The sequence below is a fragment of the Scyliorhinus canicula genome, chromosome 7, assembly GCF_902713615.1.
Source record: "Scyliorhinus canicula chromosome 7, sScyCan1.1, whole genome shotgun sequence".
NCBI lineage: Eukaryota > Metazoa > Chordata > Chondrichthyes > Carcharhiniformes > Scyliorhinidae > Scyliorhinus > Scyliorhinus canicula.
This window is the reverse complement of record NC_052152.1, coordinates 81,376,387-81,395,751: the sequence shown is the minus strand read 5'-3', so window position 1 is coordinate 81,395,751 and position 19,365 is coordinate 81,376,387. Positions and strand designations below refer to the sequence as shown.

Sequence of the window (19,365 nt, the reverse complement as noted above, 5' to 3'; positions counted from 1 at the left end):
GAAACCCCACCCCCAGAAGTGAAAAGCTGGCCATTTTACTGATCATGCATACAGCATGTGGACCGGTCCGCCCACCACTGGGTTACTGGTGGTGATGGGATGAGGCCCTTGGGTTGTCATCAAGTGGCCACATAAGAGCCTCAGTAGATAGCAGGTGGGCAGGTTGACCAGAGGCCTTCCCACCCAATACTTAATTCTGGCAAAGGCAGGGCGGCAACTAGTATGCCACCATTCCACCTAATTACATGCTTCCAAACTCGTCACTAGCAAGAGCACAAGATTCTTCTCATCATTTCAGTTCTGTGACCTTTACATCTTCCCACATGCTGCCAGACATGCTGAGTACCTACAGCGTTTTCTGATTTTATTTCAGATCTCAGGCACCTGCAGTATTTGGTATTTTATTTAGCTGCACAATAGTTCCGCCAGTGTTCAGAATATCACAGACCGTAAGATGACTAAAGAACACTTTGTTTTTTTACTTGCTGATGGAGCAGATTTGGCATTGAGAGTTGAGACTTTGCAGATTTTTGCTGCAAAGATGAGATGATATACTCTGTGTCCCCGTCGGTGTGAAGTGGGATTTAAAAAAAAAAAATGCTCTTTGATGTTTAGATCTGCTGTTAATATCTGACAGTCGTTCGTTTAAAAAAGCAGAGCTTAGAACATAGAACATAGAACAGTACAGCACAGAACAGGCCCTTCGGCCCTCAATGTTGTGCCGAGCCATGATCACCCTACTCAAACCCACGTATCCACCCTATACCCGTAACCCAACAACCCCCCCCTTAACTTTACTTTTTATTAGGACACTACGGGCAATTTAGCATGGCCAATCCACCTAACCCGCACATCTTTGGACTGTGGGAGGAAACCGGAGAACCCGGAGGAAACCCACGCACACAGGGGGAGGACGTGCAGACTCCACACAGACAGTGACCCAGCCGGGAATTGAACCTGGGACCCTGGAGCTGTGAAGCATTTATGCTAACCACCATGCTACCCTGCTGCCCCAGCTTCTGTCAGGGACTTTAATTTGGACTCTAATCCAATTTTAGGATGTCTCTCCACTCTAAACATAGATAAATCCAGAAGATTACATTGGAGTGAACCAAGTATTGTTCAGATTGCAGTGCAATTTCTCACTAATGAACCAATTACAGGCGTTTATAATTTTGGCTTAGATTTTATTTAAATCAGCAACATTTCAAATTGTTTGTTGATTCAGCAATGTTTAAATAGTTTCACATTGGGACAGTTCTGCTTTGTGTCATAGGAAATTTGAAAAGTTATTAAGAAGTTGCCTTCTGAATACAAAGCAGACAATATGTTTACAACAATTGTTATTTATGTATCATTTTTGACATAGTAAATCAGTCCAGGGTGCTTTTCACAAATGGATATTAACTCAAAGCAGTTGGAGAAGGGGGAGAGGCTTGGGAAAGGAGATGGGTTTTGATTTGAGAAGGGACATAAGATGGTGGAGGAGTTTCAGGAAAATGTTCTCGACTCTCTCGAAACCCCCACACAGTTGGAAGCACCACTAATGGTGGAGGGGCATGTAATGAGAGGGTGGGGGGGGAGAGAGAGAGAGATGCAAAGGAGGTCAAAATGGGAAGGGCAGATGATATGTGTAGTGATCTGTATATCTGCTGGTATGTAAAGGGTTAACAACTGTATTATAGTGTTCGAAGACCACTAGATGGCAGCACCAGATCTATGTGTATAATCTGTACTCGGAGGAGATTTCCACCACTTCGTATCATGAGTGACTAGAGAGCAGAGTGTTCGAGATATACCTTAGTTGGCACGTGTAGCTAAACATTATTTATACTTCTTATTTACTTCATCATTAGTTATAGTTGTAGACGAATGAACAAACTCATAGATATTTATGTTCATTATTCAATGAATGTTATTTTCTGAATTTGAAGACTGACAGATTTATTGAACTGCAACCATCAGACCATTCTGGAAGTATTCAAATGAGTAACGATGTATTACAGTCTTTGAATACAACATGGTACCAGGGTTTGGCTTCAAGAAATTGATTGATTAAGGAAGGTCAGAAAAATAATAAATTAGTAACAGCTATTCAACTGGGAAAGCATTGCAGCAAACGGATCCTTCGAAGAAAACCACCTTGATGGGCCACGCACAAGCTCCACGTCAACGCAAGACTCTAATTGGAAATTGTTCAAACAACAGTTTCAAATATACTTCGAAGCTACTGATTTAACTACCGCAACTGATGCTAGAAAAATTTAATTTCTTCTGTCAATGGCAGGACAGCATGAAATCGAAATATATAATTCATTCCAATATCCTGCTGGTCAGGACAAAGCTAAATGTGAAGTAATATTAAGTAAATTTGATGACCACTGCAAGATACAAACAAATGAAACATTTGAACGTTTCATATTCAACAAAAGATTGCAGAAAAAAGGGGAATCATTTACTAGCTTTGTGATGGACCTAAAACTGCGAGCTCAATTTTGCAGCACTGCATGATTCCTTAATCCATGATCAAGTTGTATATTGCATAAATGATGAAGCTCTCAGAGATAGGTTCTTAAGACAGCAACACCTAACATTACAATTAGCAATTGAAAAATGCCAAGCACGTGAGCAGAGCAAGAATCAATATAATGTATATTATACCCGTGAAAACGGTGCGAAAATCCATTATGAAATTGAGTATATAAAAATGGTGTTGCAATCAATGAAGAAGCACTTTTTGGACGGCAGCCATCTTGTCCACGTGCATTGGAACCCTGCACATGCGCACTTAGTCAGAAAATTTGAGACGGAAGAGAACCGGTCTGCACATGCGCGGAAGTATCTCGTGTGTCAAAACGTCGATATCATCACGTGTTATAGATGTGGAACCACCCATTTAAAGAGGAAATGTCCAGCACATAGAAAGCAATGCTCTAAGTGTGGCAAACTTAAACATTATGCTTCGCAGTGTATATCTTCTCTCAATTTTCAACCTCCTAAACTAAAATACAGGAGCATCAATGTTTGGAATGTCGATTCAACCAAGAAAGCAACCGAAGAAAACTTTTCGTCAGCCAATGACAATTTTTTACTCAAAAATACTTTTTATGTTGGAATTATAGAAGAATGTGAGAAACAAAAGAAACAAAGAACAAAGAAAAGTACAGCACAGGAACAGGCTCTTCGGCCCTGCAAGCCTCCATGCCAACCATGCTGTCCGTCTAAGCTAAAAACTTCGACACTTCCTGAGTCCGTATCCCTCTATTCCCATCCTATTCATGTATTTGTCAAGATGCCCCTTAAATGTCACTATTGTCCCTGCTTCCACCACCTCCTCCGGCAGCGAGTTCCAGGCACCCACTACCCTCCGCGCAGAAAACTTGCGCCGGACATCTCCTCTAAACCTTGCCCCTCGCATCTTAAACATATGCCCTCTAGTAATTGACCCCTCTACCTTGGGAAAAAGCCTCTGACTATCCACTCTGTCTATGTCCCTCATAATTTTGGAGACCTCTATTAGGTTACCCTTCAAAGTCCGTCATTCCGGTGAGAACAAACTGAATTTATTCAACCTCTCCTCATAGCTAATGGCCTCCATACCAGGCAACATCCTGGTTAATCTCTTCTAGACCCTCTCCAAAACCTCCACATCCCTCTGGTAGTGTGGTGACCAGAATTGAACATTATACACCAAGTGTGGCCTAACTAAGGTTCCATACAGCTGCAACATGACCTGCCAATTTTTATACTCAATGCCCCGGCCAATGAAGGCAAGCATGCCGCATGCCTTCTTGACTACCTTCTCCACCTGTGTTGCTCCTTTCAGTGACCTTTGGACCTGTACACCAAGATCTCTCTGACTGTCAATACTCTTGATGGTTCTACCATTCACTGTATATTCCCTACCTGCATTAGACCTTCCAAAATGCATTACCTCACATTTGTCTGGATTAACCTCCATCTACCATCTCTCCGCAAGTCTTCAAACAATCTAAATCCTTCTGTATCCTCTGACAGTCCTCATCGCTATCCGCAATTCCACCAACCTTTGTTTCATCTGCAAACTTACCAATCAGACCAGTTACATTTTCCTTGAGATCATTTATATATACTACGAACAGCACCCAGCACTGATTCCTGTGGAACACCACTAATCACAGCCCTCCAATCAGAAAAGCACCCTTCCATTGCTACTCTCTGCCTTCTATAACCTAGCCAGTTCTGTATCCATCTTGCCAGCTAACCCCTGATCCCGTGTGACTTCACCATTTGTACCAGTCTGCCATGAGGGACCTTGTCAAAGGCCTGACTGAAGTCCATATAGACAACATCGACTGCCCTACCTGCATCAGTCATCTTTGTGACCTCTTCGGAAAACTCTATCAAGTTTGTGAGACCCGACCACCCCTTCACAAAACCGTGGTGCCTCTCGCAAATACGTCCATTTGCTTTCAAACGGGAGTAGATCCTGTCTCAAAGAATTATTTCCAGTAATTTCCCTACCACTGACGCAAGGCTCACTGGCCTGTAGTTCCCTGGATCATCCTTGCTACCCTTTTTAAACAAAGGAGCAACATTGCCTATTCTCCAGTCCTCCAGGACATCACCTGAAGACAGTGAGGATCCATAGATTTCTGTCAAGACCGCAGCAATTTCCTCTCTAGCCTTCTTCAGTATTCTGGGGCAGATCCCATCAGGCCCTGGGGACTTATCTACCTTAATATTTTTCAAGACGCCTAACACCTCGTCTTTTTGGATCTCAATGTGACCCAGGCTATCTACACACCCTTCTCCAGACTCAACATCCACCAATTCCTACTCTTTGGTGAATACTGTTGCAAAGTATTCATTTAGTACCTCGCCCATTTCCTCTGGCTCCACACATAGATTCCCTTGCCTGTCCTTCAATGGGCCAACCCTTTCGCTGGCTACCCTCTTGCTTTTTATGTACGTGTAAATAGCCTTGGGATTTTCCTTAACCTGATTTGCCAATTACTTTTCGTGACCCCTTTTAGCCCTCCTGACTCCTTGCTTAATTTCCTTCCTACTTTCCTTATATTCAACACAGGCTTTGTCTGTTCCCAGCATTCTAGCCCTGACAAATGCCTCCTTTTTCTTTTTGCCGAGACCTACAATATCTCTCGTTATCCTGGGTTCCCAAAATTTGCCGTATTTATCTTTCTTCCGCACAGGAACATGTCGGTCCTGAATTCCTTTCAGCTGACATTTGAAAGCCTCCCACATGTCAGATGTTGATTTACCCTCTAACATCCTCCCCAAATCTAGGTTTTTCAGTTCCCGCCTAATATTGTTCCAATTAGCCTTTCCCCAATTTAGCACATTCACCCTCGGACCACTCTTATCCTTGTCCACCAGCACTTAAAAACTTACTGAATTGTGGTCACTGTTCCAGAAATGCTCCCCTACTGAAACTTCTACCACCTGGCCGGGCTCATTCCCCAATACCAGGTCCAGTACAGTCCCTTCCCTAGTTGGACTATCTACATACTGTTTTAAGAAGCCCTCCTGGATGCTCTTTATGAACTCTGCCCTGTCCAAGCCCCTAGCAGTAAGTGAGTCCCATTCAATATTGGGGAAGTTGAAGTCTCCCTCACAACAACCCTGTTGCTTTTACTCCTTTCCAAAATCTGTCTACCTATCTGCTCCTCTACCTCCTGCTGGCTGTTGGGAGGCCTGTAGTGAACCCTCAATATTGTGACTGCACCCTCCTTATTCCTGATCTCTACCCATTCAGCCTCGCTGCCCTCTGAGGTGTCCACCCGTAGTACAGCTGTGATATTCTCCCTAACCAGGAGCGCAACTCCACCACCACTTTTACATCTCCCTCTATTCCGCCTGAAACATCTAAATCCTGGAACGTTTAGCTGCCAATCCGATCCTTCCGTCAGCCAGGTCTCTGTAATGGCAACAATATCATAGTTCCAAGTACTAATCCAAGCTCTAAGTTCATTTGCCTTACCCGTTATACTTCTTGCATTAAAACATATGCACTTCAGGCCACCAGACCCGCTGTTTTCAGCAAGATCTCCCTGTCTGCTCTTCCTCAGAGCCATACTGCCCTATTCTCGGGGTCTGCCTCAATGTTTTCACCTTCTGACCTATTGCTCCGGTACCCACCCCCCGCTATACTAGTTTAAACCCTCCCGTGTGACACCAGCAAACCTCGCGGCCGATATTTATGCCTCTCCAGTTCAGATGCAACCCGTCCTTCTTATACAGTTCACACCTTCCCCGGAAGAGCTCCCAGTGGCCCACATAACGGAAATCCTCCCTCCTGCACCAGCTGTTTAGCCACGTGTTCACTGACTCACTGCTCTAGACTCACTGGCACGTGGCACAGGGAGCAATCCCGAGATTACAACCCTAGAAGTCCTGTCTTTTGACTTTCTGCCTAGCTCCCTGAACTCCTGCTGCAGGACCTCATACCCCTTCCGGCCTATGTAGTTAGTACCAATATGTACCGCGACCTCTGCCTGTTTGCCCTCCCCCTTAGGATGCCCGCTACCCATTCTGAGACATCCTGGACCCTGGCACAAGGGAGGCAGCATACAATCCTGGAGTCTCTTTCACGTCCACAGAAGCGCCTGTCTGTGCCCCTGACTAAGAGTCCCCTATGACTATTGGCTCTTCTGTGCTCTGACCCTCCCTGCTGAACATCACAGCCAGCCGTGGTGCTACTGCTCTAGCTGCTGCTGTTTTCCTCTGATTGGCCCCCCAACAGTATCCAGAGCGGTATACCTGTTCGAGAGGGGGACAACCACAGGGGATTCCTGCACTGACTGCCTTCCACCTTCTGGTGGTCACCCATTTCTCTGCCTGCACCGTGTGTGTGACCACGTTTCTATAACTCCAATCTATGACGCTTTCCACCACCTGCATGCTCCTAAGTGCATCCAACCAAACCACACGGTCTGTGAGGAGCTGCCATTCATTACACTTTCTGCAGATGTAGTCGACCGGAACGCTGGAAGCGCCACAGATCTGCCACATCTCACAGCTGGAGCACTACACCCCGCTGAGTGACAGTTAAGCGCTAATTAATTAATTCAAAATAAACATTGAATTATTGTTAGATTGAGTTACAATTAACTCTATGACCCTGACGCTAGATGATTTTTACTGTAAAATCAAATGCTAAATACCCATCACTACCCTCAGGTTTAGTTACTCCACTATCTTGTTAATCAATTAGATTTGTTTTGCAATATTATTTTTTTTCAAATTTAACAGATTCCCAACCAGCCAATCAGGTCACAGCTTTACTATGATGTCACTGCAGTCCCCCCCCCCCCCCCCCCCACACACAATTTGAAAAGGTAATAAAAATCACTTACCTTCCCAGGATGCTGTCTGGTTCTCTCCCTGCAGATTAACAGATACAGGTCAAAAGAAAGAGAACAAAACGGTAGGGAAAAAAGCACCTTCTCCCACTCTGCATCAAATTACCTCACTGCACCAAATGACCAAGTTCCAATTCCCACTCTGGATGTGTCTCACTCACTCAGGATGCGGCTCCTTCACCTGCGCAAAGCTTACTTTGCTCCATGATCAAGTAATCCTCCGCAAATCAATTCAGTCAACACCAATAATTAATGGAACTCTGTCATTCATGATAACAACTTTCCACAGCAAAAAACCGCACCGACCTCCTCAGAAGACAAACACGGGACACCACTGACAGAGTACCCTTCGTCGTCCAGTACTTTCCTGGGGCGGAGAAACTACGACATCTTCTTCGCAGCATCCAACACATCATCAGCGAGGATGGACATCTTGCCAAGGTCATCCCCACACCCCCACTACTGGCCTTCAAACAACCGCGCAACCTCAAACAAACCATTGTTTGCAGCAAATTACCCAGCCTTCAGAACAGCAACCACAACACCACAAAACCCTGCCAGGGTAATCTCTGCAAGACATGCCAGATCATCGACATGGACACCACCATTACACGTGGAAACACCACCCACCAGGTACGCGGCGCATACTCGTGCGACTCGACCAATGTAGTCTACCTCATACGCTGCAGGAAAGGATGTCCCGAAGCGTGGTACATTGGCGAGACCATGCAGACACTGCGACAACGAATAAACGGGCATTGTGCGACTATCAACAGGCAGGACTGTTCCCTTCCAGTTGGGGAACACTTCAGCAGTCAAGGACATTCAGCCTCTGATCTCCGGGTCAGCATTCTACAAGGAGGCCTTCAGGAGATGCGACAACGCAAAATTGCTGAGCAAAAACTTATAGCTAAGTTCCGCACGCATGAATGCGGACTCAACCGGGATCTGGGATTCATGTCGCATTACATTCGGCCCCCACCAACAAGTCTGGACTTGCAGAGGCCTACCGACTGAACTGGCTTGGGACAATTCACACCTCTTTAACCTGGAGTTACCTCTCTCTCTGCATCTTTGATGATTTGATTGCCTGCAGGTGCTCGCATTCCGGGGCATCTCTGACTGTGTCTATATAAACATTTCTGGAACAAGCCTTTCCATTCACCTGAAGAAGGAGCCGTGCTCCGAAAGCTTGTGTTTGAAACAAACCTGTTGGACTTTAACCTGGTGTTGTAAGACTTCTTACTGTGCTCACCCCAGTCCAACGCCGGCATCTCCACATCTTGTTTAAACTTGACATGGGAGCTTCAGCAAATCTACTATCAAGACTGGATCTCAGTAAGATTCAACAAGAACCTGAGGTACTTCCAGCAGCTTGCAGACTGAAGGATAATAACAGCAATCTGATCTCTTCAACAGGTACATGCCATTTGGAAGTCTCGAACAAACAAATCAAGAAACTCTTAAGATTTGAAATCGTAAACAATAATAAATCTTTTACAATAAGATGTAAATTCTGATTGGATTCCTGTAGCATATGCTTCAAGAGCGATGACAGCAACCGAGTGTAGATATGCACAAATTGAGAACGAATGTCTAGGTCTATGTCTAGGTACTCTGATTTCATGATTATGTCTCTGGACAGTTGAGATGGATCCCAGGCCGTTGGTCCACATCATCAACAAAGATCTAAATGATATGGTGGTCCAGACTTCAAAGGATAATAATGAAATTACGATGGTATGATTTCAACACAATTTACACACCTGGGAAATAATTAATTATTGCAGACACTTCATCACGCTCCATCACAACTGACAGCACACCAATGGATTTGACAACCATAGATGGTCTACTATTGAGACTTGACGAATTATTATTCCACAATGTCTTCGAACCGATTTACTAAAGTTTCACGAGGGACACCTCGGCATCGAAAAATGTAAAAGACGAGCATGACAGGCAGTCAACTGGCCACGAATAAATAGGGACGTTACTGACATGGTTATCACCTGAAACTTGTCAAAGACACCAACCTGCGCAATGCAAGGAAACCCTGCAGCAACACAAACTGGTTACTTCTCCTTGGACCAAAGTAGGGATTGACCTATTTTATTCAACTGGTCGAGACTACATCTTGATAATAGATTATTATTCTAACTACCCAGAAGTTATGAAACTTCCAGACTTGACAAACAGTTGATGAGAAAAGCAAATGACTCGATGTCAGATATCCATCTTGCGTTGTTATCTTATAGAGCTACACCACTATTTTCAGGACTCTCACCAGCTCAAATGTTATTAATAGGGATCTTTAGGACTGCCTTACCAGCAATTAGACTGCAGTATCCAGACCACTTGCCTGCACTGAAGAAGAGGGAAGAACAATGTTCAAGACAATGTTCAAGACAACAATTTGAAGACTGATCGTTTTACTGGACTACAACCATCAGACCATTCTGGAAGTAAGCAAAAAAGTAACAATGTATTACAATCACGTAATACAAGCAATCTTGGACTGGAGAAAGTTGCGTAAGTAGGGGAAAGGCATACCATGCCGAGATTTGTGAATGAGGATGTGATTTTGAATTTAACATGTATAACGGTTGGGGATCAACCCCTTCGAGTTCACAGGAACAGGTACAAAAATGAATCCGGATTTAGTGTGGGATAAAATGCAGGCTGCAAAGTTTTAAATGAGTTAAAATTCAGTGTATTCCTGCTTCTCCAAGCAATTTGATAGTAAATAGCACTTAAATCTGCTGATCTTGATTGTCATTTACATACCAGATTGTATTTCCTGAAATCATGAAAGTCTTGGGACATTCAGACGTTTAGACAGCCCTTCTAAAGTTTCTTTTTTCCCATGGAAACAAGACCAAATACATATACTGAAGCATGCTCCTTGCAATAATGTTCTTGCTGTATGATTCACAAAGGAGTTTTTAAAAACTGATAACATAAAATCAACAAATGGAGATGTTGTTGAATGTTATGTGATCTATAGTTAGATCACTAGTGAATGTTCCCCTTACCAACCTTGTTCACTTACTGGAATACTTTTTGGTGTATTGCTAAAATTGGTGTTGGCTCTTAATAATTATATACCTACATACTGTGCGTAATTACTAAATACAACCTACATTCAGTAATAAATATGTTGCTTTGCAAAAAACAAACCTAGTATTTGCCTGCCTACTGTGTCAGAATAAAAGTTAGTCATATGACAGATTACGGGTGACTTCCGGTGGCGGCATGTAGGAGGAAGTTGCATACAGTATTGGGTGGCTCCTGCTCAAGGCTTGATCTTTTAGAATTTAATATCCGGTCGCAGGAACAATTTTCCATTAGATAAGTTCAGGAAGACATAAGAAAGGAGGGTCATGTCCGAAACTCCAAAGAAAGTCGCCGTGAAGAAGGAAAGATGGCGACAGCTGGGTTTGTGAGTGGGGCCGCACTGTTCACGGCAGAAAAGATGACCGAGGTGTGGAATTTGAAAAGCAATTTGCAAAGCATATGGAGGTATTGCGGAAGGAGATGATGGCAACATTGGCGGTGCTGGTGGAGGAAGCAATTGCCCCAGTGAAGACGGCAGTGTCGAAGGCATCGGCTGAAGTGCATGAGGAGGGTGAGAAATTGAAGGGAGTGGAGGAGGCCTTGTTGCAGCACAGCGATCAGTTCACCTCGATGGGTGAGGACCTGCAGAGAGTGGTGGAGGCCACTGGGTTCCCAGTGGATTATTACAAGTAATTTGAAGACAAATTGGAGCTGCTGATGGTGGGGATGTTTGAGGGGGTAATAGGGAAGGGGTTGCTACCACAAACATTGGGGCAGGCCTCAATCTCCATGTTGTTGAAGAAAGATAAGGACCCGATGGAGTGTTGGACGTACAGGCCTATATCACTACTGAATGTTAACGCAAAGATACTGGCGAAGGTACTGGTGGCGAGGTTGGAGGAGTGCCTCCCGAATGTGATAGGTGAGGACTAGACCGTGTTCGTGAAAGGAAGGCAGCTGTTCTCAAGTATTAGGAGGTTATTAAATGTAATCATGACACCGGCTGAGGGAAAGGAGACGGAGTGGACGGTCGCACTGGATGCGGAAAAGGCATAATAATAATCATAATCTTTATTATTGTCATAAGTAGGCTTACATTAACACTGCAGTGAAGTTACTGCGAAAATCCCCTAGTCAGCACCTGGTTGGGTGTACAGAGGGAGAATTCAGAATATTCAATTCACCTAATAAACACGTGTTTCGGGACTTGTGGGAGGAAACCGGAGCACCCGGAGGAAACCCACGCAGACATTGGAAAACGTGTAGACTCCACACAGACAGTGACCCAAGCGGGAATCGAACCTGGGACCCTGGTGCTGTGAAGCAAAAGTGCTAACCACTGTTCTACCATGCCGTCCATTTGATTGAGTAGAATGGGGGTATTTGATTGCAGTTCCTGAGTGGTTTGGGATCGGGCCGAGATTTACAGAGTTGGTGCGGCTATAATATAAGGAACCGATGGCGAGCGTCCACACAAACAGCATGAGTTTGAGGTACTTTGCTCTGCACTGGGGTACCAGGCAGGGGTGTCCTATGTCCTCTGCTTTTTGCATTATCGATAGAGCCTTTGGCCATCACTTTAAGGAGCTCGGGACTGTGGAAGGAAATAGTTTGGGGGGGGGTTGGAACATAGGGTGCCTCTATACGCGGACTATTTATGGCAATATATATATCAGTGCGGAGTACTTCGTTGGTGTCATAATGGAACTTCTCCGAAGATTTGGGTCTTTTTCAGGACATAAATTGAACCTGAAAAAGTGAATATTTTGTGGTGTCCTGGCTGGGAGTGGGGGTGGGAATGGGAGGGCTGCCATTTCACAGGGCATCAACCCACTAGGTATTTGGGGGTGCAGGTGGTGTGGGACTGGAGGGGTGGGTCTGTTGGTACAATTTAACAAGCTTGGTGGGGAGTGTGAAAGCAGATTTGGCAAGGTGGGATAGCCTCCCTCTGTTACTGTCATTGGCAGGTCGGGTGTAGGCGATTAAAATGAATGCATTGCCGCGATTTCTGTTTCTATTTCAATGCCTGCTGGTCTTTTAGCCTGGCATTCTTTAAGGAAGTAGACAAGTCAATCAGTTTGTTTATTTTGTCGCGGGGGCGGCGGGCGAGGGAGTTAGCTAGCTAAGGAAGGTGGGCTTGCATTGAGGGCGGAAGGCAGTGGGGGGGGGGGGGGGGGGGGGAGGTGTTGGGCCACCCGAAGTGGTTATACTACTGTTGGACGGTGAATGACGAAAAGACGAGGAGTTGGGTTGGAAGGGGGAAGTCCCAGTGTGTTAGGATTGAGGAGGGTCTGTTTGCAGGTCGGGGTTGAGTTCCCGATGGCCCCAGGGCAAATACTCTGGGAGCCCAGTGGTGGTTGCTACACTGAAGATTTGGAGGCAGTTGAGGCAGCATTTTAAGCTGGGGGCTGGGTCAGTGGAGATATCGATTACTGGGAACCATAGGTTTGAGCGGAGAGGCTAGCGGGAGGTTTTGAAGATGGGAGGAGAGGGGGATCAGGGTATTATAAGACCTGTTCCTGGGGGGATGATTTGCGATGTTGGCAGAGTTGGGGGAGAAATATGGACTGCGGCAAGGGGGAGGGTTTAGGTACCTGCAGCTCCGAGAGGACGGAGGTTCAGAGCTTCCCGATAGTGCCGACCCCCTCCTTATTTGAAGAGGTTGACAGCATGGGAATGGAGAAGCGGGTGGTGTAGTTGATCTTCAGGAGAATTTTGTCCATGGAGGGGACCAAAGCCAAGTGGGAGGAAGAGTTGGGGGAGGTTATGGAAGGCGATTTGTGGTGTGAGATGCTCTGAAGGGTGAACGCCTCAACCTCGTGTGCGAGGCTGGGGCTGATACAGCTGAAGGTCATGTGTAGGGCACACCTCACAAGGGCGAGGATGAGTCAACTCTTTGAGGGCGTGGAGGACGTTTGTGAGCATTGTGAGAGGTGCCCCGCAAACCATGAATATATGTTTTGAGAAGTTGGAGAAGTATTGGAGTGAGGTTTTCGGTTCATCTCGGGGGTAGTACACGTGAACTTGAAACCAGGGCCCTTAAAAGCCATTTTTCACAGAATTTCATAAGAGTTTTTACATAGAATTTACAGTGCAGAAGGAGGCCATTCTTCCCATCGAGTCTACACAGGCTCTTGGAAAGAGCACCCTACCCAAGCACATACCTCCACCCTATCCCCATTACCCAGTAACCTTACCCAACACTAAGGGCAATTTGGGACACTAAGGGCAATTTAGCATGGCCAATCCACCTAACCTGCACATCTTTGGACTGTGGGACGAAACTGGCACACCCGGAGAAAACCCACACACACATGGGGAGAACGTGCAGGCCCCGCACAGACAGTGACCCTTGCGGGGAATCGAGCCTGGTACCCTGGAGCTGTGAAGCAATTGTGCTAACTACTATGCTACCGTACTTTTGGTGATGCCGGACTGGCCCGAGATGCAGGCGGGTACAGGGGAAAATGTTTTGGCCTTCGCCTCGCTGATTGCCCGGAGGTGGGTCCTGTTGGGGTGGCGGTCAGCTTCTCTGCCCTGGGCCTTGGCTTGGCGGGGGGTTCTACTTACGTTTCTGGCTCTCGAGAAGGTGACGTTTGAGCTGAGGAGATGAAGGAAGTGTTCTACAATTCATGGAGACTGTTTATTATGTACTTTTAAGAATTGTTTCCCATCGAACATTCGAGAGGTGGAAAGGTTGGGGCAGGGTTGGGTTTGTTTACTCTGTTTACTGTTTGACTGTTTTTTTTTACCTGGAATGACGGGTGAATGTTTTGGTCTGTACATTGAGGGGGGTGCTGTTTTTATTTGGAGGATTTGTATTATATTTGTTTTTGTTTGTGTTCTTTTTGTTGTTCATTTGATGAAAACGTTGAAATGAGGAGAATAATAGACTTAAAAAAATATACCTGACAGCTTAAGAACAACTTGGAATATCAAGGGGAGGAATAATGCTTCAGTTGTAAAGAACCTTGCACACCCCCATTTGGTAACATATTGCTTTTAGAAGGGAACCACCAGAATGATACCAGGGCAGTGAAGGTTTTAAGATAGGTTGCATAAATTTGGGTTGTATTCTGTTGAGTGCACAGGATTGGGAGGTGATATAATTGAGGTATTTATTATGTTAAAGTGATCTGACAGGGTAGATACCGATAACCTATTTCCTCTGCTGGAGAATCAAGAACTAGGGCCGGGATTCCGGCGTATTGGAGTGGCCCTCACATTGAGGGGCTAGGCCCGCACCTGAGTGGTTGCCGCTCCGCCGACCGGCGCGAACGGCCTTTGGCGCCACGGTAGCTGGGGCCGAAAGGCCTTCGCCGGCCGGCGGAAGTCCACGCATCCACCGGTGCGTCAGCGGCTGCTGACATCATACCTGCGCAGGGATCTACCCCAGCCATGTGTGAAGGCCATGGTGGGGCGGAAGAAAAAGTGTGCCCCCACGGCGCAGGCCCACCCGCCGATCGGTAGGCCCCGATCGCGGGCCAGGCCACCGTGGGGGCACCCCCCGGGGCCAGATCACCCCGCGCCCCACTCAGGACCCCGGCGCCTGCCCGCGCCGCCAATCCCGCCGGCACCAGAGGTGTTTTGATTCCCGCCGGCGGGATTGGCCCATCGCGGGCCGGAGAATCAGGGCGTGATTCCTGCCCCCGCTGATTCCCGGGTGCGGAGAATTCGGGCCATGGCGGGGGCGGGATTGACGCCGGCGCCGGGCGCTTCTCCGATCCCCCCGGGGTGTCGGAGAATTCGGCCCTAGGTGACTTAGAGCAAACGGGGGTGGGTAGCTCGAGTTGGGAAATTTGTCAATTCAGCAGAGCCACCTGGGTACAAATTGCCCTGTTGGACCTAATTTGCGTTCTTGGAGGGGGTTTGGGGTGTGCGGGGGGCGGAGTGGGGGGTGCGGCATTAATTTGTGTTCGTCGGCAGTAAAAGGACTTTGGAGTGGTGGTCAAGTTCTGATGCTGGTTAGCTAAAGGGCCTCATTGGTTCTCTGGGATGTTGTCCTGGCTGTTTCAGTCAAATTTAGGTCATCCAGTCCTCGCCTCTCATATTTCATCACCCACCCATCCTCTCCCCCTGCAAGCCCCAATTGCCCCCATACACTCCATGCCAACCCTCCCCCAACCCAGTGACAATGAAAAAAAATTAAATGAAATGAAAAACACTTATTGTCACAAGTAGCTTCAAATGAAGTTACTGTGAAAAGCCCCTAGTCGCCACATTCCAGCGCCTGTTCGGGGAGGCTGGTACAGGAATCGAACCGTGCTGCTGGCCTACCTTGGTCTGCTTTCAAAGCCAGCAATTTAGCCCTGTGTACTAAACCAGCCCCTATGCAACCACCATCCTAGTCCTCTGCACTTTTAATGTCAACTCTCCCATTATCCACCATAGGCTAACCTCAGGAAACATGTTGATATGAAACAAAATAAAGATCTAAGGATCACAATGTAAGAACCCCTCTCATTCATGAAATCCCCGTAAACAAATTAATCCCTTTTTAAAAATAGGCTTCTGTTCAGAATTCCACATCAAAGACAGCTAATCTTTTAAAAAATGTTTTTATGCTGTCGATCAAACTATGAATTTAGAAAGCCCTGCTGAGAGAGTTGAACATACTGGAAGGCAACCAAATATTAATAATGACAAAATAATAACCTCAGGGGAAATGTCAACAAACAGCGATTGTAACTACGAGAACAAATTTTTCCAACTCTGTGACACAAACAATCTATATTTTCATTTTTAAAGGACTGGGGATTCAAATAACTCCACAGCATGACAGTTGTACTGACCTACTAACATTTAGTGCATGAGTCACAATTTTTTTAAAGTACAACTGTGAGTTTAGGCACTTCTACAGTGAAAAATGGTAGCTGTGCAAATGGCCCTGTTAAGTTCAAGTTTCTGTCGTACATGAGTCATGCCCCGCCTGGCCCCTTCCCTGCTGGTGAAAATATGGTGTCCCGCAGCTCTGGCTGCCGGCGGGGCCCTGCTGGACACCTCGGCATGGGCGCCGCCGGCATGGCGGAGCCACAGAGCGGGCCCGCACGTAGGACGATAGGTCACTCCCGGATCGTGATGGTCCGCCAATCGGTAGCCCCCAATCATGGACCTGCCCATTGTCGAGCCCCCCCCCCGGTGTCCAATCCCCACGGCCCCCCCCACCATAACGCCGATATCAGCCGCGAGTCCAAGTTCCCACGAGGTGGAACCACATTAGAACCACGCCGGCGGGCACTCGGCCCGTCGAGCGTGGAGAATCACTGGGGAGGCCTTTTCCAATAGCCCCCAACCAGCACCACGTCGATCGTGCGCATGAATGCCGGCGATTCTCGTGCCGCCGGAGAATCTCGTGCCGGCATGGGAGCCTATTTTGGGTAATTTTCTGCCTCCGGGTCAAGCGCGATTCCGGCGCGGAGGTTCGGAGAATCCTGCCCAGGATAAATGGAACTGAGGTGCAGATCAGCCAAGATCTAACTAAATGGCAGAGGAGAGTCAATGGATCAAATGGTTTACTTCTGCACCTAATGCCCCTATCTGAGCATATTAAGACATAACTGTAGCAACAGGATTGACCAAATCACTATTAAATTACTCCAAAAAAGTGTGACCAGCGGTAGGTAGATCGTAGGACTGTGCTTTTCTGAGCTATAAGCTTTTTGTCCAAATTGGAGGGGGTGGGAATATCTACCTGAATTAGATTTAATTTATAAATACAGATTTATTAATACATTTTTTTCCTTTCCCAGTTCTTCAGAGCCTGCCTACCCATCGCTACAAGGAGACGATAAACACCTTAGTTTTGTGGATCCAGCAATGTGAAGCCAAATTAACTGTGCCTCGTGTCACAGTCACAGAATATGAAATTATGGAGCAGCGACTCAAGGAACTGAAAGTAGGCAGCCTAATTATTGAATTGATCCAATTATTGTAATGGTAGAATAGCAATCTAGTTATCTTTGATGTGAGGAACCAAGCATTAATCACAGATGGATATATCAATTCTTTTGCACTTGGGGAGGTGATTTTTGATACCATCACATTCTGAAAAGTCCGAAAGACAAGCAATTGGAGACAATAATATTGATCAAATTAAACACTGGGGTAGACAAGTATTTAGCACTGAGAAGCCCAAGCCAAGCCTCCTGCAGCGTGACTTCATTATTTCTCACCCATTCCCAGTCAAGAGTTGCGAGATGTCAATTCCTGGGTTTGTAATAATGGATGATTATGCTGAGCCAAACTCATAACAAAAAGGATGTGTCAGGAAGCAGAGGTAGTTTTAAGTAATCTATTTGTATTGCTGGGTGGTCAAAATAAGGTACAGATTTAAGTGAGTTTAATTTAGTGTTTTTGTGTTGGAAAAAGTAAGAGTCTAATTAGATTCATGTATGGGGATTTTGGTTTCAGTTTAAACTTTGGGTGCGATCCTCCCATCTGCAGACTAAGTGCTCCCATCAGCAGGAAAACAAAAATGATTCTCGCTGATGCTAGGAGTGACACTGATTTATTTTTCTTTGGCTTTGAGAAGGCAAGGCCTAAATCTGACCTCAATACTGTTTCAACCCCCCCCCCCCCCCCCCCCCCTCCAGTCCCTGTTCCTTGGTAGTGCCAACCTGGCACCTTGAACTCCAAGGGGGGGGGGGGGGAGAGACAATGGGGTGGTACACTACCTAATTGTGCCTCTATTTAGCTGGTTTTCCGATCTGCAACCTTTAAACTGTCTGTCAGCATGATAAAATGAAATATTTGTGAGATGAAGGTAAAATCTTTCCTTTAAGATGGTTGAAATTGTTTGATGTTGTTTTTTCATGGTCTATTTCATTGGCCTTTATCTTTTTTCCAAATCTGTATACTTACCTAGAAACCTGAATGCTTTGAACACCGTGGTTTACATTCTATTTCATGGACCATTGCCTTTTAACAGCCTTGTGATTGACAAGTCCAGGCAATATCAAGAAAGGATAACTATTTAATTATATAGCTCTACAGGGGACTGTTAACTCTGAAGTTCTTCCTCTTTTGAGCAGTTGTTCTTTGCAAATGCAGTTTTTCAATGCTGTCTCTTTATCCTGAAGAGCTTCCGAGAAAGACGAGGTGCACTATCTGAATGCTGCTCCCGCACTTGAAATTGTGAAGAAAAAACTTCAAATGTTCCACATCATAGAGTCATAGATGTTTGCAGCATGGAAACTGGCCCTTTGGCCCAGCTTGTCCATGCTGCCCAGTCTCTATCACGAAGCTTGTCCCGCATTTGGCCCATCTCCCTCTGTACCCACCCTGCCCATGTAACTCTGTTTTTTAAAGAAAAAAAACTGTACCCGCCTCTACCACTGCCTCTGGCAGCTTGTTCCAAATGCTCACCACCCTCTGTGGTGAAGAAATTTCCCTTCTGGTCTCTTTTGTATCTCTCCCCTCACAACTTAAACCTATGTCTTCTAGTTCTAGACTCCTCTACCTTTGGGAAAAGATGTTGACTATCTACCTTATCCATCCCCCTCATTATTTTATAGACCTCGATAAGTTCACTACTAAGCCTTCCACACTCCAGGAAAACAATTCCCAGCCTATCCATCTCTCCTTATAGCTCAGACTATCAAGTCCTGGTGGCATTCTCATAAATCTCTTCTGCACTCTTTATAGTTTAACAATATCCTTTCTATAATGTGACCAGAACTGAATACAATATTTCATGTGTGGACTTACTAATGTCTTGTAAACTTCAAGACATCCCAACTCCTGTAATAAATATTCTGACTAATAAAACCAACCATGCTGAATGCCTTCTTCACCACCCTGTCCACCTGCGACTCCACCTTCAAGGAGCTATGAACCTGTATCCCGAGATCTCTTTGTTCTGGAACTCTCCCCAACTCCCCACCATTAACTGAGTAGGTCCTGCCCCGATTCGATCTACCAAAATGCATCACCTCACATTTATCCAAAT

At 46.0% G+C, this 19,365-nt stretch overlaps 1 protein-coding gene across 10 annotated transcripts in view; it reads left to right on the top strand.

Annotated features, from left to right (window-relative positions):
• The window catches only part of dmd (dystrophin), a 2,667,466-nt gene that overhangs the window by 1,103,066 nt on the left and 1,545,035 nt on the right, over window positions 1-19,365 (top strand). For all 10 annotated transcript variants that reach the window (XM_038802261.1, XM_038802266.1, XM_038802267.1 and 7 more), the window contains one exon: window positions 17,168-17,313. In XM_038802261.1, coding sequence (XP_038658189.1) covers window positions 17,168-17,313 — 146 coding nt within the window. The remainder of the gene's footprint in view (window positions 1-17,167; window positions 17,314-19,365) is intronic.